This window comes from Eurosta solidaginis, chromosome 3, assembly GCF_040869045.1.
Source record: "Eurosta solidaginis isolate ZX-2024a chromosome 3, ASM4086904v1, whole genome shotgun sequence".
NCBI lineage: Eukaryota > Metazoa > Arthropoda > Insecta > Diptera > Tephritidae > Eurosta > Eurosta solidaginis.
Window position 1 is genome coordinate 8,651,131 of NC_090321.1, and position 23,710 is coordinate 8,674,840.

Consider the following 23,710-nt stretch of genomic DNA (forward strand, 5'->3'; position numbering starts at 1 on the left):
ATTCCCAAAAAATAATTTTCGAGCCTGCGAAATTTCATTTTTTTTTTTTTACTTTTTTCGACTTTGATTTTAAGGTTTTTTTCATGACCTACTAAAACAATTTTCATTTGATTGTAAAATATTCAATTTTCAAAAATATTTTTTTTTTTTCAAAAAACTGTTATCGACAACGATTTTAGCGGACATTTTGGGGTCGGACAGGATATACATATGAAAATTTTTTAGTAGGTCATGAAAAAAACCTTAAAAATTAAAGTCGAAAAAAAGTAAAAAAAAATTAAATTTCGCAGGCCTGAAATTTTTTTTTTTTGGCTATGCGTAGTGGAACTTTTTTCCTGAGCCCAAATCCTATCGAAAAATCGAAGGCGCGATATCGGTTAACTTTCGTCCATACAAATCGACCCACCCTAATGTATATGATCAAACCAAATTCTGGTTAGAATTCAAACTGCAACAGTTTTTGTGAAAATTACAGCATTGAAACCGGTTTTACTTTAAAAGCATTTGATTTAAAATTAAAATTGTACTTGCAACAAATAAATATGTCTGCTATCGGCTCAAAAGTTTTTGATTGGTCCGTATTATTTATAAATCCGCGATAGTCTAATAGCCGGTTTTATATTTTAACTCTTTGGTTAAGTTTTAAAATCACTTTCTTTTTCAATGCATTATCATAATTCCAATTCTAATGTCTCAGCTTAAGCTTATTACAACATTGTCAAAGAAAATTACTAAGAAATCAGATTTTAGCATTTGCTTTCAAATCTAATTAATATAAGATCATTTTGTCTGCAACTGCTTCACCTCCTATATTTAGACAAATACATACATACATAGTAAATTATATTTAAAATTAATAACGTGCGAAACTCATTGCCACCTACATACACTAAACCGGTTTTAAATCAAAACAAAATCTGCCGTTTTGCATTCTCACATTCAACGTGCAATTTCCAGTCGCATTTACAGCTTAGCCTTTTTAGCGTATTATATTTCTATGTTGATTTATCTACCTGGTTTCAAATTTATTCATCATTTGCCACTTTTAATGCGCCGCAACCGGTCAGTCGATCAATCTACCACACCAAAAAAACACCTACACAAACAATGTAAAAAGCGCGATAAAACCAGCTACGATGCTCTATACTTTCTCCACCCCACCGCCTATCACCACTGTTAGCCTGCTCATCAATTTAATCTCACTTTGCATGAATGCTAAATTACAAACTGGACTTACCGGCACAAAGTGTGGCAAATTATCCAATACTTGCAACTTATCGATGCGTTGTTTTATACGTTCACGATGATGTGGATTTTTTATACCGATTGCTGTTAAATCTTCGGGAGTCATGCGCGCAATGGTCGGCAGATCGTAACCGGCCGCTATAAACAGTTGTGCATACTCTTCATACTTCATTTCCATTAGCCAATCGACTATAAGTTCATCGTTACGTTGGCGATCTACGCTACCAATCGAACATGAACTCACCGAACTACAACGTGGCGATGAGAGCGCACCACCCGCACTGCCGCGTATCGATGCGCCTGATGCACCAGTTAAATAAGATGAGGCACGCCCCGAATCTAAACTAGCGGTGGAATGTCGTGACCCAGAACCAGCTGAACCCGACGACGAACCGGGAGAATCGCGTCCTGGCGATTGTGTCAAATCAATACCCTGATCCTCTTGCAATGCCAACTGTTGGTGGTAGTAAACGGCCGCTTTATGTGTGAGTGGTTCACGTAGCGTGGCACAAAATACGGGTGGTGGACATGGCACTATTGTGGGTGGACAACCGCTGAGTAGCGGATTATTTGCGGTGGATAAATGTGGAGCGCCAGCTGCGGCAACTGGATTAACTGATTGTTGTTTGCCAGCTGTTGCAGCAGCAGTGCCGGCTGAAGACGCCGAGGATTGTGATGTGCCTGATGTTGACATGGCTGTAGCGTATTCGCTTATTTCATCTAAAAATATATTAAAAGAAACGAAAAAGCAATGTTAAGAAAATGTAAACAATGTTTAAAGGAAATGTTAAATAGCATGCAAACATCATGCACGCAAACATCCATACATCATAGTACTATTATTGTACGAATGCATATAATATAACATTACCTTTCATACGCAATGCTACCGATGGCTCACGTGGCAAATTAAAACCGCCCTCCTCCAATGATGGTGACGATACCATGCTACTCATTATGATGCCATCATCCAGCTGTTTACCAGCTGCGCTTGAAATGCTGCCACCTAAACGGTATAATGGTATTTGGTGTTGTTGTGGTGCTGGATCACCGGGTAACGCAGGTGGTGGTACCTTTTTAGCTTGTGCGTGTGGTTTCAATGAACGATGCATTGCAACAACAACACAGACAATAATGTACGACGGCGTACGGCTGGTACCAGATGGCGGTTATATCGCGTACGCGCGTAAACTGTTGAGCGTTCTGTAAATAGAAGAAGAAAGGAAATTAATTGAAATCTCTTGTATCTGGAAAGTGCTTATCTACATACATACATGTATACATGCATGTATGTATTTCAATATTTGCTATCTTTTAAATTTCTTCATTAAAATTATCAAACAACAATTTTGTGAAGGTGTTACGGTAGGGAAAGATGAACTAATTTGTTGCATCATTTTCATTCTGGCAGTTGGTATTTTTGGAATTTCAAAAAATAATATTTATTTTACAAAGTATGCTATTTATGTATATTTCACAATAGACGTACGTTGCTGCCTTTATTAATTAATAATTATTCGCTTATCACTTAATTTATTTGCAGGTCAGGAACTAAAGGAACTATCAGAACAACCTATGCCGAACATCACAATCACAAAATGTTCAAGGCAAGGCTAAGGTTACGTTAGGTTAAGAGGGCAGGCGTGAGTGTTACCCACACTTCCACTCGGAGAAATTTTTGTCCATTGTGAGTGAGAGTACAGGGTGGCGGAAAATTCGTTTAGCCCCATTACCTCGTAGTGGTCCTCAAGGAACCACTTGCTTTCCCTGATGAACCCAAGAAGAAGCAAGACGTCCACCTTCCCAACCTCTGTCAGGCTGTCGAAGAAGCGTGAGTCCAGAAATCTGAGCCTTCTTCTTTGAAGCGCCGGACATCGGCAGAGAAAGTGGTAGATCGACTCCTCTTCCTCCTCATCCTTACAGCTTCTGCAGAGGGAGCTTGTTGGTATTCGCCGCCGTCGGAGCATTGGTGCGATAGCACAATAACCTGTGATGCCTTTCCTATCCAAGCATGGCTATAAGGACCTTGAGACTTCGCAGCCAACCTCATTGGTCCATAGCAAGTCGGTTGCCCTGTTCACATATTCGTGGATTCTCCCTAGGAGATAACTCAGCGGCGGTCGGACGAAGGCAAGGCTAAACTTACGACACGTTTGCTAATGGCGTTTTCCTTTCTGAAAATAATATAACCCGGTTCGTTCTCCTCTGTTGTCTCGTAAGTTTGTGTGTTTCTTTAACAAAATATTTTCCTTTAACTGAGAAAAGGGCCACAATTACCTACAAATTCAGCCATTTTGCAGAGCGCTAGCTGATCTGGTTCAAAAGATAGAATTTAATAGCGTTTTCTTTTGTGAAATAAATTGTTGCCTAAGTAAATGGTATCCCAGTAAATTTTCAACATTTATAGTGCATACAAAGAACATTTCAACTCCCCATATTCACAGAGTATATGTGGAACTTAAGAGCGAATTGAGAGTTTCACAGAGTTGCACTACCACACCGCCATTTTATACAGGGTAAAAGTGTAACGCATTTGCGTTGCGAGCAGGCAACAATTTTCACAAACGAACGAAATACCCAGTAAAGGCGTTGCCTGTTTTTTAGAAGAGAAAAACAACACTTTCGTGGCGTACAAAAAGCGTAACACTTTAGCCAGAAAAGAAAACGCTATAAGAGTGCAACATGAGGGTAACAGTTTTTCCAAAGAAAACGCTATAAGTGAGCTGGGCGCACTTGTTTAGCTGAACACCACCATAGCAGTCTAATCAAAAAATTGGTTCCATGAAAAAGTTTATCAAAATGCCGCTAAGTGCTACTAGAGCCCGGTCTCTCCGGCCGGGCAGCAAAGCAATCAACTAAAGGCTCCATTACTGATACTTAGAATAGACTTTACTGGACTTGGCGTAAACTTGGCAACTTAGCCACGATTATACGCCACTTGGCGCATACAATCTGGCATCATAATCAATAAATGTCAATTTGAATGACAAAATGTCAAAATGAAATGGAAACAACCACATGGCATCTCAAAATGTAAACGTCACTTAGAACTTACATAGAAAATCAAAATTCAACAGACTTCTAAGTCAAGTTAAATGTTGCTAAGTTTTGAGTAATCAGTAACATGCAATGTTCATTTAACAGAACTGTAAGTGAAAGTTCTCAAGTCAAGTCTATGCAAAGTATCAGTAATGGGCCCTTAACTATAACGACTACTCTGCCTTCCTCGATAGTCTGGTAGTTGAGATCATTTACTCCACGGATAAATATGAGAACCTTGAAACTTTTTTGGACCCCTTTCTTCCCTTCTCAAATTTGGTTTCGAGACAAACTGGTTTCGGCTTCGTGCCATCATCATTGTCGATTTTCGTTCTCAAATCGAACAACGCCGAAACCGGTGTCTCGAAACCAAATTTGAGAAGGAATGACAGAAAATCGTTCCAATATACATCCATTATCACCCCCTGTCGGAAAATCAACAAAACAAAATGAGTTTTTTGTACTACATACATATATGACTAAAACAAATTCGGTTAAGAATTCAAATTTCGTACAAAGAAGTTTAAAAAAGTTTTAGTAATCTTACGATCGGTTTAAAATTTAGGCTGAAATTTCTAACCGTGCATGATTGTATCAGGAACGCAGACGGTAACTACGTGCTGACACCAGTTTACACAGAAATATTTACCCAACTCTCGGAAATCTCTTTAAAAAAGGCAACTATACTACTTAATACACGTGCATAAGTGTATAGTGTAATATAAACAACAAAACAAAGTGCTGGAACATGCATTTATTCAGTTCAACACGTTGAAATTAAACAAATTTAAAAATTGCAAAAAACTTTTACAACGAAATTTACTGCCGGCACAATTATTAATACCTACTCATACAAAAGAGCGAAAATGAGTATTCCTGAAACATGACATCTAGCCTGTAATAATGTGTCAAACAAATTTCAACAGAAAAATGCTAAACACAAAAAAAAGGAAGAAGTTCCATTCGTTAAACATATGCACGAGTGGTCGAGTTAGTTCTTCTTTTTTGTTTTTTTTTTTTTGTTTTTCAGTGGATACTTGAAAGTGCATTTTTACAACTAGTGTGTGTGTGCGTTCACTCTATACCAAGAAATGAAAATGTCAATACACTCAGTTGTTCATAATAATAGTTTGCAATAGCGACAAATGTAGAACGAATGAACGAATGATAATGACTTTAACGTTGACGAGTGGCGAGTATCTAATATGAAAAGGATATACAATTTCTGAATATCAGGTGTTCTTGTCCTCTGAATGTATTTGAGTGTGTATATGTATTAATAAAATTGTAAAAGGTCATATTACGAGATTTCATTCACAAAAACACAAACAAACAAAAGTCGGTTATTATCTAGCCAACACGAAGTACCTATGCCGACTTGTGCCCACCCGACCTATGATGCCACAATCCCATTGACACATGTATGTGTGTATGGGGATATGTATGCATGTAATTGAATTTGCAGTGCGCATGAAAACTGTATGCGAAGGAGCAAAAAGACACGAGTTACATACAATTAACCTTCTCAGAATGCCGAGCACGCTATTAAATTTGCGTTTACAGCTAAAAGCTTATTCCTACTGGAATTTCAAAGGAAATGAAGAAAAACAAGTAAGGAAGGCTAAGTTCGGGTGTAACCGAACATTACATACTCAGCTGAGAGCTTTGGAGACAAAATAAGGGCAAATCACCATGTAGGAAAATGAACCCAGGGTAACCCTGAATGTGTTTGTACGATATGGGTATCAAATTAAAGGTATTAATGAGGGTTTTAACGGGGAATGGCCCTTAGTTGAATATGTGAAGGCGTTTTCGAGATATCGACCAAAATGTGGACCAGAGTGAGCCAGAACATCATCTGTCGGGTACCGCTAATTTATTTATATATGGAATACCACGAACAGTATTCCTGCCATGATTCCAAGGGCTTTTGATTTCGCCCTGCAGAACTTTTTTATTTTTTCTACTTAATTATGGTAGGTGTCACACCCATTCTACAAATTTTTTTCTAAAGTTATATTTTGCGTCAAAAAAGCAAACCAATTACCATGGTTCATCCCTTTTTCGTATTTGGTATAGAATTATGGCATTTTTTTCATTTTTCGAATTTTCGATATCGAAAAAGTGGGCGTGGTCATAGTCGGATTTCGCCCATTTTTAATACCAATATAAAGTGAGTTCAGATAAGTAGGTGAACTAAGTTTAATAAAGATATATCGGTTTTTGCTCAAGTTATCGTGTTAACGACCAAGAGGAAGGACAGACGGTCGACTGTGTATAAAAACTTGGCGTGGCTTCAACCGATTTCGCCCATTTTCACAGAAAACAGTTATCGTCATAGAAGCTATGCCCTTACCTAATTTCACATGGATTGGTAAATTTTTGTTCGACTTATGGCATTAAGTGTTCTAGACAAATTAAAAAAAAAAAGGGCGGAGCCACGTCCATTTTGAAATTTTCTTTTATTTTTGTATTTTTTTGCACCATATGATTACTGGAGTTGAATGTTGATTTTTTGTTAAAATTTGACTTTAAAAATTTTTTTTAAAAAGTGGGTGTGTTCGTCATTCGCTTTTGCTAATTTTTATTAAGCATACATATAGTAATAAGAGTAACGTTCCTGCCAAATTTCATAATGATATCTTCAACGACTGCCAAATTACAGCGGCGCCACGCCCATTGTCCAAAATTTTACTAATTTTCAATTCTGTGGCATAAGGTCAACCCACCTACCAAGTTTCATCGCTTTAGTCGTCTTTGTAAATGAATTATCGCACTTTTTCGGTTTTCCGAAATTTTCGAGATAAAAAAAGTGGGCGTGGTTATAGACCGATTTCGTTCATTTTAAATAGCGATCTGAGATGGGTGCCCAGGAACTTACATACCAAATTTCATTAAGATACCTCACAATTTACTCAAGTTATCGTGTTTACGGACAGACGGACGGCTGGACGGACATGGCTAAATGAATTTCTTTTTTTGTCCAGATCATTTTGATATGTAGAAGTCTATATCTATCTCGATTAGTTTATGCCGTTACGGATTACTGTCATGCGAACAAAATTAATATACTCTGTGAGCTCTGCTCAGCTGAGTATAAAAATTGGAGCAAAATCTATATTAATTTATTTACATACAGAAATAAATAGGATTGTAGTAGGATTGAGAGCAGCTGAAACAAATTTACTTATTGGCCTCACTGCCTGTTTATTACGCAGGCCCACGTCCCGACGGGGCGTCAATATTGAACATGCACATATTGAAAAGGGTTGAAAATAAAATCAAGAAGCACGTATGAACAAAACGCTGCTGCACCCAAAATTATTATTGAGGTATAAACGACTGTTACGAACGTGTGGCACGACATGTGGAGCGACTCGCGTGAGTACGCGTATGAGGCTTACTTTTGAATACATAATTACGTTATTAGGCGACAACAATGCACTATGGGTCTGAAGATCCATCTTATTGAACAGAAGTCTGTTAATTTTCCCACTTCTGCTTTATTAGGTTCATATTCTTCTTCTTGTAGAAGTGTTTCGCCCCATACAACACGTGCGATCGCTTACAAGTTGTCATCGATGCCCTCTAATGGCAATCCAACAAAACTTGCAGTTTCGATAGAGGCCTTAGTTACGCATTACAATTTGAAAGATGATTGGAGCATTCATTACATACATGCAGCACTTATATTTTGTATGTCGGGGTTGATTCTGGATAATTTACAGTAAAACCTATTACAGTATCAAGATCAAAGTTGCGTCAGGGTGCATCTCCCTGGGAAGTTTGTTTTCCTCTACTGCGAATTTCGACTTTTGGGCTATGAAAACGGCGTTCGCCGGACATTTTCGGCATAAGGCTTAGCCGACTGGGTGTGGATGAGAGTGAGAGATTTTTCATGCTCTCTTGTCTCAAACGGCTAAATTGTTGTGTGCCGGAGTGTAGTGCTGGTGGAGATATATCTCGCGGTATTCTTGCAGAAATGATATAAACAGTTTTAAAAAATTTAAGATTGAAAAGACTGCCTGGTCTTGGCGGTAATAAAAAACGGTAGCTTGGTCAGTCAAAGTTGGCTATAACATTTCCCGAGAAGTGCAGACACAACGTTCTTTGCTTTGTTGGGGCTCTTTTAACTCTGTGTTTCTAGTCTTCATATGCCTTTGCGATACCAAGACGGACTTTCTATTCCGAAATTCATCCTCCAGAAGAAAAGAACCCCCTAGTTGGCCAATTTCTACCACAGATTTTTGGCTAACACTGCAAGTCATTTGTTCCACAGTGCAACCGACGACTCTTGGTTTAAAACGTGTCGTGCCTTAATATAATGAACAGAGCACGTTGGTGGCATACGTACTTTATGGAAAAAAGAAATAAAAACAATTAATAAATTCGGCTTTGGAAATTTAAAAAAAAATGCAACAATGCAACACTGAGCAGCAGCACGACAAACGTGGGCGCTGTGACGTTGTATGTGGAGTGCATGCAATATAAGCAGAGGGTCAATGTTGCCGCTTCCAGCTCTATTAAGTACCCAGAAAAAAATGCAAAATACCCACAAGCTGTTGCAAATTACACGCAGAGCTTTTAACACAGAAAAGTTTCAATCATATCCACTTAATGCTTAAGGGCTAATTAATGGTGACTTATCTATAACCAGATAAAACAGCTGATCGAACCAACCTTATGGAAATCAATCTAATCGATTAATGGTGCCATACCATAACGCTAACGCCATAACCATACGATAGCCAATCACTTTTTTGGGTTTTTGCCATATCCATAACCTAAAAATATTTGAGTTGGAGAATTTATTAGCTTTTTGTAGATTTTATTTATTGTTTTGGATACGTTTTGACTAAGAGACTTATTTTTTTGTGGTATATGTTTGTAATTTTTTGCGTTTTCTTCATTTTTATGAAACTTACACGATTTTTAGGTTAAGGCACCAATAAGTGATGCCAATTTGATATGGATAAGTAAAAATATGGTTACGACTATGGCGTTAGGGTTAAGGAAGTTTAACTGGCCCTTTACTGATAAAAAAAAAACGGGACTTTGGTGTGCACTTCAAAAACTAAAATCTTTTTCTTAATTTTTTCGATGTGATGGTGTTAGTCCGACCATCTCGGGAACGATTTATATAGCCACATTAAGCCTTCAGGCCATCCCTCCCTCCCAACCCCAAGTTCCATGAGGAGATTGGGGTCGCCAGAGCCTCGTCTGTTAGTGAAACAGGATTCGCCACGGATAGGTGAGGTTGACAATTGGGTTTGGAGAAGCTATATATTACGTTAGCGACCTGAAAGGGTTGCGCTACACAGCCCCTGGAATCTGGTATTTTAGTCGCCTCTTGCGGCAGGCATACCTACCGCGGGTATATTCTGACGCCCTAATCCGCTGTACAAGGAATGTTAAATATGGATGAAAGATAGCTGTGGCAGGGTATTATAAAGACCATTTGGAAAGGACTGGGAGCTGTCGCAATATGTCATTTGAAAGGGCAGCTATAAGATAGTACTGTTCCAGCGACCAACATAGAAATAGTTACTGACAGCGAAGGTACCTGAAATGCCATAAAGGAATATTAAAAGAAAACAATTTTATTTATACGGAAGGCCCGCGTCTTGCTAGCATCTTTAGAGCACCTCAATATCCTGGCACAGCAATACCGAAGGGAACGTAATTGCTGATGCGATGGCAAGAAAAGCTTCCGAAATTGGTATAAAGGATATACACTGTTAATGTAATGAACTTTCCAGGGAGCAGTCGTTATAATTGCTAGGACTTAAGCTCGCTATGGTCATATTTGGATGGGAAAACTCTGCGTTTTTTAAACTAAACAATTCTGTAAAGATAGTACTTACACAGAACACTACACCTGGTGGATTTGTAACAAAAAAGGCAACGCTGCAAAAGCTGTCATAAAATCGCCAGTGCAAAACGAAGAGAGGGGAGAATAAAAAAAGTTGTTGGTATACGAGCGAGTTGGGTAAAGAGACACGCAAGCGTGCAACAAAGTAAGAGAATGGGACAAATTCACAGAGAAAAGGAGACAGACAAAGAGAAGGAGAACAGCTAATATGATTAAAAAAAAAGTAACTGCTCCGAATCGTAATTGGGTATGTATACCAACAAATTGTACCGGTTTTTACGATGCCCAACACTAATCGACTGCTACAAATTTCAATCAACTGATTTTATGTTGCATGATGAATACGTCAGCAACAATTTTCTCCAAAAACTGCATATGTAGATATGCATGTGTGATACAAATACATACACACTAGGCCGGGTCGATTTGTGGGGTGGCAAAAAAATCGCTCATTGCTCTGTGAAAATCATATTCTAGGGATCAAAATAAGAAACTTTGCCGAAGGAACCATACCTCAAAAACGAATTCTGATGTCCCCCAATTTGGGTCGAACTTTTGGGTAGGGGCAAATTTTGAAAAATCCCACTTTGACCCATTTAGAGTGCTCCAATCGAGTCCAAATGTATGACCGACCCCCACTAGCTTTGGAGGCCCGACCCACCGATGCCAGTGGCACACCCCCTGGAACCCCCTGGGGGTTCACCATACAAACATTTCAAAAAATCGCCGGTTTTGCACTTTACATGAAAAAATGAGCTAAATGGCTATGTGGTAATAAGGCCAATTGACCTTATGGCTGTTGACCTTATGTCACCACACCATCACATTAATGCATTGTCATCGAGCCTTGATAGGTGTGCAAAGTTGCAATCAAACTTATCGTCATTCAAAGTGGTGATAAGGCCAATTGACCTTGCTTGGGTATATGACTCATTGGGTTTTCGATAGTTGTTGATGTAGTTGCTTCATCTTGCGGTGTAGAGGATGGTGGATTCATTGTAAACTTTTTGATTTGGAATGGTCACTTCACTTATTATTATTTTTGAAATATTTTTTAATCTGAAATTAGCACTTCACACTTTGAGTTCTTCACAACGACTTAATGCATTCACAAAAACGGTTGCGTTATATATGGTCTACGAGACGAGGTAATAAGAATGAAATGGTAATTTCAATTCTACCTGCTGTGTCTTGTGGTGGCTTAAAAAAACAACACAAGCAATTTTACGATCTGCAATTGTGTCACCTTCATTTTTTTAAAACGGTTGAATAAAAAAACCACACAACTATGTTTACGACATGCAAATGCATCACAGTGATGCCTTGGTTTTAAGAGGGTTGTAAAAACGCTAATTTCTAAAAAATTTTTTAAATTTCTTTTCTATTACTAAGTTAAACTCATTTTTAGCACGCTTTTATTAGCTTGGCCTGTATGTAACGGAATCTTTGAGCTTAATTTTCACCGGTTTCTAGAAGTCTGATTAATTTGAAACTTTGCATACGTACCAAGGACCGATGATGGTGTGGTGACATAAGGTCAACGGCCATAAGGTCAATTGGCCTTATCACCACTTTGAATGGCGATAAGTTTGATTGCAACTTAGCACACCTATCAAGGCCCGATGACAATGCATTAATGTGATGGTGTGGTGACATAAGGTCAACGGCCATAAAGTTATTGGCCTTATTACCACATAGCCATTTAGCTCATTTTTTCATGTAAAGTGCAAAACCGGTGATTTTTTGAAATGTTTGTATGGTGAACCCCCAGGGGGGTTCCAGGGGGTGTGCCACTGGCATCGGTGGGTCGGGCCTCCAAAGTTAGTGGGGGTCGGTCATACATTTGGACTCGATTGGAGCACTCTAAATGGGTCAAAGTGAGATTTTTCAAAATTTGCCTCTACCCAAAAGTTCGACCCAAATTGGGGGACATCAGAATTCGTTTTAGAGGTACGGTTCCTTCGGCAAAGTTTCTTATTTTGATCCCTAGAATACGATTTTCACAGAGCAATGATCGATTTTTAAATCGACCCGCCCTAATACACACACATACATTTATAATAGCACAACAACAATGCAACACTATTCGAAAAGAATTAAGTATTGTCGAACGCTTGGACTTGAATGACAAATGAGAATAAAGCGAAGGGAAAGTAAAGCGAAAACAACTGTAAATATTAATAATTGACATGTGTTTTTTGTTTCAAAAAAATAAAAAAATTGGAATGTGAAATGGAAAAAAAATTAGAAAATATTTCCGAGAAAGTACGGAAGGTTTTGTAATTATTAAACGAGAAAAATAATTACATTGGTTTATATTAAGTAAAAACAAGCAAAGGTGTCTAAGTTCGGGTGTAACCGAACATTATATACTCAGCGTGAGCTTCAATTGCACATTTCATTTCAGATAAATTACTTTTCTACATAACACGTGGCACCGCCCGTTAAAAAAAAATGTTTCCCAATATCCTCATGATAAGTGAAATATCATTGATTCAAAAGTATTTTTTGCTAAGTTATAGCTTATTATTCTAGTCTACGACCCTTTTAAACTAGTTTTATATCTAAGTTGCCATGGTCTTTAACCGATCCCGTCCATACTCTTCGAGTTATGGCTCCCGAAACATAGAAAATTGCTTAGTCATAAAAGGGGCGGTGCCACGCCCCTTTTTTTAATTTGAAGTTTTCCCTATTTATTGTTCTAAATCCACTTTAGAAAGGAAATACCATTGATATAAAGCTCTTTTTTGCAAAGATATAGCTTATTTTATTCGTCCACGACCCTTTTAAAAATCTTTTATATAAAAGTGGGCGTGGTCCTTAACTGATTTCGTAAAATTTTCTTCAAAGCATTCCTTATAGTACAGGCAACCTCTCTGCCGAATTTTGTTACGATAGGTTTAACGATTTTTGAACTATGATTAATATTTGTAAAATTGATTTTATCACAAGTGGGCGGTGCCACGCCCATTTAAAATTTTTTTTTTTAAGTTTTTATGAAGAGTCTCAATATCAGTCCAGACGTCAAATTTCAACAGACTAGGTATATTATTTACTAAATAATCAGGTTTTTTGTGTTTTCCAAAATGTTATATATATAAAAAGTGGGCGTGGTTATCATCCGATTTCGCTCATTTTCTATACCAATCTATTCTGGGTCCAGATAAGCTCGTTTATCAAATTTGGTGAAGATATCTCAATATTTACTCAAGTTATCGTGTTAACGGACAGACGGACGGACGGACTGATGATTTTGATATATGGAAGTCTATATCTATCTCGATTCATTTATACCTGTACAACCAACCGCTATCCAATCAAAGTTAATATACTCTGTGTGCAAAGCACGCTGAGTATAAAAACGTGTTCAGTATAGAAACGGCACTTTTACGAAACCGAAATATGAAGATTTTAACAGTTAGCTATTGCCAACTTCCTTAAATAATAATTACACATCGTTAACTTAAAGCGCGGTATCCACATCATGAGAAAACGCTTAAGACATTTTTTTTTTAAATTATGTAAATATCGCTTTTGCTGCAACGTCGTTATAACTCGAAAACATGACTTTTGAGTTAATAACATATAAACGTAGCCAATATCATGATCTATGTTGTATAAAAAAATCTTCGTGATCAGTTAAAAATTTAGCACGTGTTATAAAAATGAAAATATGCCTTTATATGCGCAACATATGGCAGTTAAAATCTTTGAATGGCTCTCCTGGAAAATTGTGTTTTTTGAGTTATGACGACGTTGCAGCAAATGAGCGATATGTGAAAAATAGTAGCAGCCAAGTTATTTTGATTTTTTCCTTTGCTCTCTGTTCTCTATGAAGCGGCTTCACTTCCCTGCTCCTCACGAACGTCAGATTTAGCATTACATTACAAGAAAATTTGTTAAAATCTAACATATCCGAATTGAAAATGCACTTCAGTTAAAAAAATACACTAAACAAGAGACAAATAATACAGGAACTCAAATAGAATTGCAAAATTCATTCAAGAAACTCACAAATGCAGTCACTGTATTTAATCGAATGTGTTCTTACAAGGTCGTTGCTTAAGAAATCCTTACAAAAAGGTAATAGAGAGCGTATGATTTGTCTCGAGAGCTGGATACTACCTGACAAACGAAATTTTTCGACCACTGCTCTAAAGTATCTCTGAGCTAAAGAACAGAAACATGACAGGGCATATGAAAAAAATAAGAAAATTTGGAAATCCCGTATTGCATCTCATGAAATTTTGAGGTGGCCATTGTGGACAGAACTCTTTGGGAGACAGAGAATCCATATACTGTCCCTGACTCATTATGTCAGACAGCCAGGCAGCCTTACGTATCTTGCAGTCTTATGCAATTACTTCTAAGCTAGTGAATGAATGCATTGCAGTCTCCTACATGATCTGCGAGACAAAAACCAGGTTTAGTTAGGATCGGTTCCTTGGCATCAGGGCCATAAAGGTAATGAACCGGTAGACTACCTAGCCAAGTAGGGTGCTTTAACAGCAATTTCTTGTCCAAACCCCTTCTGTGGGCTCACAAAAGCACACACTAGGGAAATTATAAGTAAATGGGAAACAAAGGAGTTCACCACTGGATTGAATGTCCAGGACAAAGGCAGGCCACATTTTTTATGCATACCACCAGCAACGAGAATATCAGCCAAACTCATTAGTCCAAGCAGAGAGGACCTACAAACTCTCAATGGCTGCTATGCGGAACACTTCAGTCTACGATATCACCTAAGTAAGTTAAATCTATCGATTTTGTGACCTGGAGGATTAAACGCCGGCTCACGTTAACTGCGAATGCGTCGTTCTGGCAAGGCAGAGAATCTCCCCTCTAGGTGGCATGACTTTTAATCCCTTCGCGATATGAAATAAAAAGCCTGATGAGGTATTGAAATAATTGAAAAGCCTCCACATACAGGATTAGGCCGAAAGGTCAAGCACAATAGCTCTAAATAAAGGTGCAGTGCGTCGAGTTAATAATAATACTAATAATAATAATACATAATAATAAACGTTACAAAATTTGAGCAATAAACTCTTACACTTTCTTCTGAACCATCACAAGCTAACAGTGATGAAGTCCTTTTACAAGTACCTACGTACATAAAATCAAGCAAAGGAAGTGAGAGCGACAGGTGCACGGAAAATAACTGGGGCGGCTTGGTGCAGACGAAACGATGTTATGATGATGATTATGATGAAGTTTTAGGAAATGCAAAAACATATATAAAAAACAAGTAAGGAAGGCTAAGTTCGGGTGTAACCGAACATAACATACTCAGTTGAGAGCTATGGAGACAAAATAAGGAAAATCAATCTGGGGTAACCCTGGAATGTGGTTGTATAACATGTGTATCAAATGAAAGGTATTAAAGAGTATTTTAAGAGAGAGTAGGCCATAGTTCTATGGATGAACGCCATTTAGGGATATCGCCATAAAGGTGGACCAGAGCTGACTCTAGAATTTGTTTGTACGATATGGGTATCAAATGAAAGGTGTTACTGAGCATTTTAAGAGGGAGTGGGCCTTAGGTCTATCGGTGGACGCCTTTTCGAGATGTCCCCATTAAGGTGGACCAGGGGTGATTCTATAATGTGTTTGTACGATATGGGTATCAAATGAAAGGTGGTAATGAGTATTTTAAAAGGGAATGGGCTTTAGTTCTATAGGTGAACGCCTTTTCGAGAAATCGCCATAAAGGTGGACCAGGGGTGACTCTAGAATATGTTTGTACGATATGGGTATCAAATGAAAGCTGTTAATGAGTATTTTGAAAAGGAGTGATCCTTAGTTCCATAGGTGGACGCCGTTTCGAGATATCGCTATAAAGGTGGACCAGGGGTGTCTCTAGAATGTGTTTGTACGATATGGGAATCAAATGAAAGGTGTTACTGAGCATTTTAAGAGGGAGTGGGCATTAGGTCTATAGGTGGACGCCTTTTCGAGATATCGCCATTAGGGTGGGCCAGGGGTGACTCTAGAATGTTTGTACGATATGGGTATCAAACGAAAGGTGTTACTGAGCATTTTAAGAGGGAGTGGGCATTAGGTCTATAGGTGGACGCCTTTTCGAGATATCGCCATTAGGGTGGGCCAGGGTGACTCTAGAATGTGTTTGTACGATATGGGTATCAAATGAAAGGTGGTAATGAGCATTTTAAAAGGGAGTAATCCTTAGTTCTATAGGTGCACGCCTTTTCGAGATATCGCCATAAAGGTGGACCAAGGGTGACTCTAGAATGTTTGTACGGTATGGGTATCAAACGAAAGGTGTTACTGAGCATTTTAAGAGGGAGTGGGCATTAGGTCTATAGGTGGACGCCTTTTCGAGATATCGCCATTAAGGTGGGCCAGGGTGACTCTAGAATGTGTTTGTACGATATGGGTATCAAATGAAAGGTGGTAATGAGTATTTTAAAAGGGAGTAATCCTTAGTTTTTATTTTTTTTATTTTTTTAATCCTTAGTTCTATAGGTGGACGCCTTTTCGAGATATCGCCATTAGGGTGGGCCAGGTGTGACTCTAGAATGTTTGTACGATATGGGTATGAAACGAAAGGTGTTACTGAGCATTTTAAGAGGGAGTGGGCATTAGGCCTATAGGTGGACGCCTTTTCGAGATATCCCCATTAGGGTGGGACAGGGGTGACTCTAGAATGTTTGTACGATATGGGTATCAAACGAAAGGTGTTACTGAGCATTTTAAGAGGGAGTGGACATTAGGTCTATAGGTGGACGCCTTTTCGAGATATCGCCATTAGGGTGGGCCGGGGGGTGACTCAGAATGTTTGTACGATATTGGTATCAAACCAAAGGTGTTACTGAGCATTTTAAGAGGGAGTGGACATAAGGTCTATAGGTGGACGCCTTTTCGAAATATCGCCATTAGGGTGGACCAGGTGTGACTCTAGAATGTTTGTACGATATGGGTATCAAACGAAAGGTGTTACTGAGCATTTTAAGAGGGAGTGGGCATTAGGTCTATAGGTGGACGCCTTTTCGAGATATCGCCATTAGGATGGGCCAGGGGTGACTCTAGAATGTTTGTACGATATGGGTATCAAATGAAAGGTGGTAATGAGTATTTTAAAAGGGAGTAATCCTTAGTTCTATAGGTGGACGCCTTTTCGAGATATCGCCATTAGGATGGGCCAGGGGTGACTCTAGAATGTTTGTACGATATGGGTATCAAACGAAAGGTGTTACTGAGCATTTTAAGAGGGAGTGGACATTAGGTCTATAGGTGGACGCCTTTTCGAGATATCGCCATTAGGGTGGGCCAGGGTGACTCTAGAATGTGTTTGTACGATATGGGTATCAAATGAAAGGTGGTAATGAGTATTTTAAAAGGGAGTAATCCTTAGTTCTATAGGTGGACGCCTTTTCGAAATATCGCCATTAGGGTGGGCCAGGTGTGACTCTAGAATATTTGTACGATATGGGTATCAAACGAAAGGTGTTACTGAGCATTTTAAGAGGGAGTGGGCATTAGGTCTATAGGTGGACGCCTTTTCGAGATATCGCCATTAGGATGGGCCAGGGGTGACTCTAGAATGTTTGTACGATATGGGTATCAAACGAAAGGTGTTACTGAGCATTTTAAGAGGGAGTGGACACTAGGTCTATAGGTGGACGCCTTTTCGAGATATCGCCATTAGGGTGGGCCAGGGGTGACTCTAGAATGTTTGTACGATATGGGTATCAAACGAAAGGTGTTACTGAGCATTTTAAGAGTGAGTGGGCATTAGGTCTATAGGTGGACGCCTTTTCGAGATATCGCCATTAGGGTGGAACAGGGGTGACTCTGGTATGTTTTTGTACGATATGGATATGAGGGTTTTAAAAGCGAGTGGCCCTTAGATGTATATGTGAAGGCGTTCTCGCGATATCTACCAAAATGTGGACCAGGTGATCCAGAAAATCATCTGTCGGGTACTGCTAATTTATTTATATATGCAATACCACTAACAGTATGCCTGCCAAGATTCCAAGGGCTGTTGATTTCGCCTTGTAGAACTTTTTCATTTTCTTCTACTTAATATGATAGGTGTCACACCCATTTTACAAAGTTTTTTCCAATGGGCGGAGCCACGCCCATTTTGAAATTTTCTTTTATTTTTGTATTTTGTTGCATCATATCATTACTGGAGTTGAATTTTGACTTAATTTATTTATATACAGAAAAGATATTAAATTTTTTGTTAAAATTTGAATTTAAAAAAATTTTTTTTTAAAAAGTGGGCGTGTTCTTCATCCAATTTTGCTAATTTTTATTTAGCACATATAGAGTAATAGTAGTAACGTTCCTGCCAAATTTGATCATGATATCTTCAACGACTGCCAAATTACAGCTTGCAAAACTTTTAAATTACCTTCTTGTAAAAGTGGGCGGTGCCACGCCCATTGTCCAAACTCTTACTAATTTTCTATTCTGCGTCATAACGTCAACCCATCTACCAAGTTTCGTCGCTTTATCTGTCTTTTGTAATGAATTATCGCACTTTTTCGGTTTTTCGAAATTTTCGATATCGAAAAAGTGGGCGTGGTTATAGTCCGATATCGTTCATTTTAAATAGCGATCTGAGATGAGTGCTCAGGAACCTACATACCAAATTTCATCAAGATACCTCAAAATTTACTCAAGTTATCGTGTTAACGGACGGACGGACGGACGGACGGACGGACATGGCTCAGTCAAATTTTTTTTCGATCCTGATTATTTTGATATATGGAAGTCTATATCTATCTCGATTCCTTTATATATGTACAACCAACCGTTATCCAATCAAACTTAATATACTCTGTGAGCTCTGCTCAACTGAGTATAATAAAAGAAACAGCAGCCCGGACCAATAAGTGAAAACTACACAGAGATAAAAAGAAATGGAAGACGAATAAACGAAGGAATGAGTGTAAAACGGACGCTGCAGGAAAGCGAAATAATGAATGTAACAAAAAAAGAAGAGAACAGCACCAAAGAATCAACATAGAACGGGAAATGCTAAAAGGAAGACATAAGAAGAGCATTAAAGAGAAGTGTAAAAGGAGTGAAGTACCAAAGCTATAATAATAATACAAAGGAATGCAACAAAGACGGAAATTCAAAACAAACAAACACACTAACTTATGAAAGAAAAAACAGGTGGCAGGAAAAGAATAATGGTATTGAGTTAGTAAAAGGATATCACCAAGTATGATTTCAAGGAAATATTTGTAGTAAGAAAGTGTAATATGTAAATACCGAGAAGCCGGTTGTTTGAATTTGGCTTTTGTATATGACAAGTAGAAATTGTGATTGTGTTCCACAGCAGTTTTTGGAATATAATACTATGACAATATTAAAACTTGCTGGTCTTCCTTGGGCGCGAAGATATAGTCACTCTAAGCATATATCGAGAGCCTGATCTAGATATTTTAAGCTGGATAACAAGAATAAAGCAGTTCACCCATGTTATGTCAGATATTTTGAGAATGGTCGAAGTACATTATCTGCGTTTTGAAAATGTTCACAGATTCATTCTAGAAACTTTACAGCAAGGAACTAAGCAACCTCGGTTTAAATAACATTCCACTTTAATAGTTAGAAACTTAGACAGAAGCCCGTTATATGTATGTATGTAGTAAAGCGTAAATACATATATACGTTAATGGATGTTAAAGCAAAATTGTTATTTTTTTATTTATACAATATAAACAGGCAAGTGAAAATTGTGCACTTTTACTGCCAAACTATTATTCTTAGGTATTTTATATTACAATTATATATGTAACGATAGGTATTCTCAAGGAGCAGCACAGGCTTTTAAAATAACTTCAGAAGAGTTTAATATAGCGCTTAAATATCAATTTCAAAATAAAACCACTACAAATGCCATACATGTATTTAAACTATGAGAATGTTCACACTAACACTAAGGACACAGTGTGTGTTTCATGTTGTTGTGCTGAGAAAACCAGCAGGCAAATTCGAAGGAACTCAGATTTTATCTCGAAATCAAATGAACGAAGAGTGTGTACATATCCCTGCAAAAATCGTTGGATCATGTTGTCTACTTGTGTCATACTGGAGTACTCCATGGATTACTCTGATGTAATGCTGAGCTGGAGTATATGGTCCAGTCTTAGGAAATCGCAATGTTAATTGGACCATATTTTTTGTATGAATTGTGGTTAATTTTGGAGCACTCGCTTGGTCCATAGCGGGCAGGGATGTAGTTTGTTTGTTGCTGGTGTTAATAAAATAATGTAAAACAAGTACGGAAGGCTAAGTTCGGGTGTAACCGAACATTACATACTCATCTGCCAAATTACAGCTTCCAACACTTTTAAATTCATTCCATTGCCCAAAATTTTACTAATTTTCTAATTGCGTCATAAGGTTAACCCACCTACCAAGTTTCTTCGCTTTATCCGTCTTTGGCAATGAATTATCGCACGTTTTCGGTTTTTTCGAAATTTCGATATCGAAAAAGTGGGCGTGGAGTCAGATTTCGTTCATAGCGATGAATTATAGCACTTTTGCGGTTTGCGGACGTGGTTATAGTCCGTTTTCGTTCATTTTAAATAGCAATCTGAGATGAGTGCCCAGGAACTTACATACCAAATTTCATTACGATACCTCACAATTTACTCAAGTTATCGTGTTGACGGACAGACGGACATGGCTAAATGAATTTTTTTTCGCCCAGATCATTTTGATATATAAAAGGTTATATCTATCTCGATTAGTTTAGGCCGTTACGGGGTACCGTACTTTGTGAGCTCTGCTCAGCTGAGTATAAAAAACAAAAATTAAATAAAATATGTTAAACGAAATAGAATGAATTTAAAAAACAAGTAAAGGTGTCTAAGTTCGGGTGTAACCGAACATTATATACTCAGCGTGAGCTTCAATTGCACATTTCATTTCAGGTAAATTACTTTTCTACATAACACGTGGCACCGCCCTTTTAAAAAAAAATATCTCCCCATTTCCTCGTACAATAAAACTTGATAAGTGAAATATCAATGACTCAAAACTATTTTTTGCTAAGTTATAGCTTATTATTCTAGCCTACGACCATTTCAAACTTGTTTTATATCTAAGTTGCCGTGGTCTTTAACCGATCCCGTCCATTTTTACTTGAAATATTTTCTACTATATGGAAACATAGAAAATTCCTTAGTCATAAAAGGGGCGGTGCCACACCCATTTAAAAAAATTTTCGTGTTTTCGTTATAATTCAATGTGTTAATGTTATAATTCAATTTAAAAAGTAAAATTCTATTGATACAAAGCTAAGATATAGCTTATTATTTTGGTCTACGACCCTTTTAAAAATCTTTTATATAAAAGTGGGCGTGATCTTTAACCGATCATTTTTTCTATAAATATTTCCTGCTATAGGGAAAATCTGTGTACCTAATTTTATTACGATCCGTTCATTTTTCTTCGAGTTATGGCTCCCGAAACAAAGAAAATTGCTTAGTCACAAAAGGGGCGGTGCCATGCCCATTTTTTTTAATTTGAAGTTTTTCCTATTTATTGTTATAAATCCACTTGGGAAATGAAATACCATTGATATAAAGCTCCTTTTTGCAAAGATATGGCTTATTTTATTCGTCCACGACGCTTTTAAAAATCTTTTATATAAAAGTGGGCGTGGTCGTTAACCGATTTCGTTAATTTTTCTTCAAAGTATTCCATTTAGTAAAGGCAACCTCTCTGCCGAATTTTGTTACGATTGGTTTAACGATTTTTGATTTATGATTAATAACATTTGTAAAATTGATTTTATCACAAGTGGGCGGTGCCACGCCCATTTTAAATTTTTTTTCATATTTGTATCAAGAGTCTCAATATCAGTCCACACGTCAAATTTCAACATTCTATGTGTATTATTTACTAAATAATCAGGTTTTGTGTTTTCCAATATGTTATATATATAAAAAGTGGGCGTGGTTATCATCCGATTTCGCTCATTTTCAATACCAATCTATTCTGGACCCAGATAAGCTCGTGTACCAAATTAGGTGAAGATATCTCAATATTTGCTCAAGTTATCGTGCTAACGGACGGACATGGCTCAATCAAATTTTTTTCGACGCTGATGATTTTGATATATGGAAGTTATATCTCGATTCCTTTATACCTGTACAACCAACCGTTATCCAAACAAAGTTAATATACTCTGTGTGCAAAGCACGCTGATTATAGGTAGGTAGGTTGAACTGGCCGGTCCATGAGGACCTCACATAGACTGATTGAGTCAGTAGTGTTACCAGAAGTTTGTTTTAACGACCAAACTGAAAAACCCTATGAAAAACCAGGACCTATGTTATAAAATAACTCCGTCCTCTTGGCAAATACTAGAAGCTTCCTTGGACTTAAGCCACTTGCTGCTTCTAGATCTGACAGCTGTATCACTCCTAATAGCTGGAGTCTTAGCCTGGCAAGTGCAGGGCACGTGCACAGAATGTGCTCGATCGTTTCCTCCTCCAACCCGCACTTCCTACATCTGTTATCACTGACCAAGCCTAATTTAAAGGCATGTGACGCCAGAAGGCAGTGTCCAGTCAGAATACCCGTCATGAGCCTACAGAGCCTATCTTTTTAATGATAGAAGCAATTGTGTTAGTCTATGGTTGTAAGACCTACACATAATCTTCGACACTTTACAGCCCTGCGCTTGAACCCACGCCTTTCCCGCTTGGTCGATCATGAGCACCTCTCGCCTTCGCTTAATCTCGCCCAATCTAATTGGGACCCCTACGGAGCAAGCTTCAAGGGATGCGCCCTTTTTAGCTAGTTCGTCCGCTTTTTAATTCCCATCTATTCCCATATGCCCTGGGACCCAATATAGATGTATGCCTCTCCCTGTCCCGATTCTCTCCAGAGACTGCTTACACTCTAACACGCATTTAGATGTTGTGCTATGCGAGATTATTGCCTTAATTGCTGCTTGACTGTCAATATAAAAGTTAACACGGTTGCAGCTTAAGCTATTCTCTTCCAGGGTTTCTACTGCTTTGGTTACGGCTAATATTTCCGCTTGGAAAACGCTACAGTAATCCGGCAGCCTGTAGGATCTGCTTATTTCCGGATCAGCGCAGTATACCGCAGACCCTACTCCTTCCACTACTTTGGAACCATCGGTGTACACATGTATCGCCTCGTCCGCCATTTGCGCACCCTTGCGCCAACCGTCCACCTCTATTGTGGCCTTAAAATCTCCCTCGAAGCGCAGATAGGGAATCATGTAGTCTGTTCGTCTTGTGATTAATGCCGCTATACTACTATGGCCATATGGTCGGCGCTGCCCCGAAGCACCGAGCCTCGTTGCGGTCGTTTAATCTAAATTGTTATAATGAACGCTGAGTATAATAATTATAATAATTATATGAAAAATAAAATAAAGAAAAGGAAAATAAAGGAAAGGAAACAAACGAAAGAACGAAAGAAAAGGAGAGGGAGAAGTAAGCATAGCTTTGGTACCGTCTGTAGTGGTTGAATTTCAACCACTGGGCGAACTCTAGGTTAATAGAGCTTTATTAGATCTAA

At 38.2% G+C, this 23,710-nt stretch overlaps 1 protein-coding gene across 19 annotated transcripts in view; it reads right to left on the reverse strand.

Annotated features, from left to right (window-relative positions):
- ckn (CRK like proto-oncogene, adaptor protein) overlaps nt 1-23,710 on the reverse strand; it is a 134,604-nt gene that overhangs the window by 54,769 nt on the left and 56,125 nt on the right. For all 19 annotated transcript variants that reach the window (XM_067770633.1, XM_067770629.1, XM_067770626.1 and 16 more), the window contains 2 exons: nt 2,117-2,448; nt 1,238-1,965 (listed from right to left, as the gene is read on the reverse strand). In XM_067770633.1, the coding sequence (XP_067626734.1) occupies nt 1,238-1,965; nt 2,117-2,357 (969 nt within the window). In that variant the 5' untranslated portion in view covers nt 2,358-2,448. The remainder of the gene's footprint in view (nt 1-1,237; nt 1,966-2,116; nt 2,449-23,710) is intronic.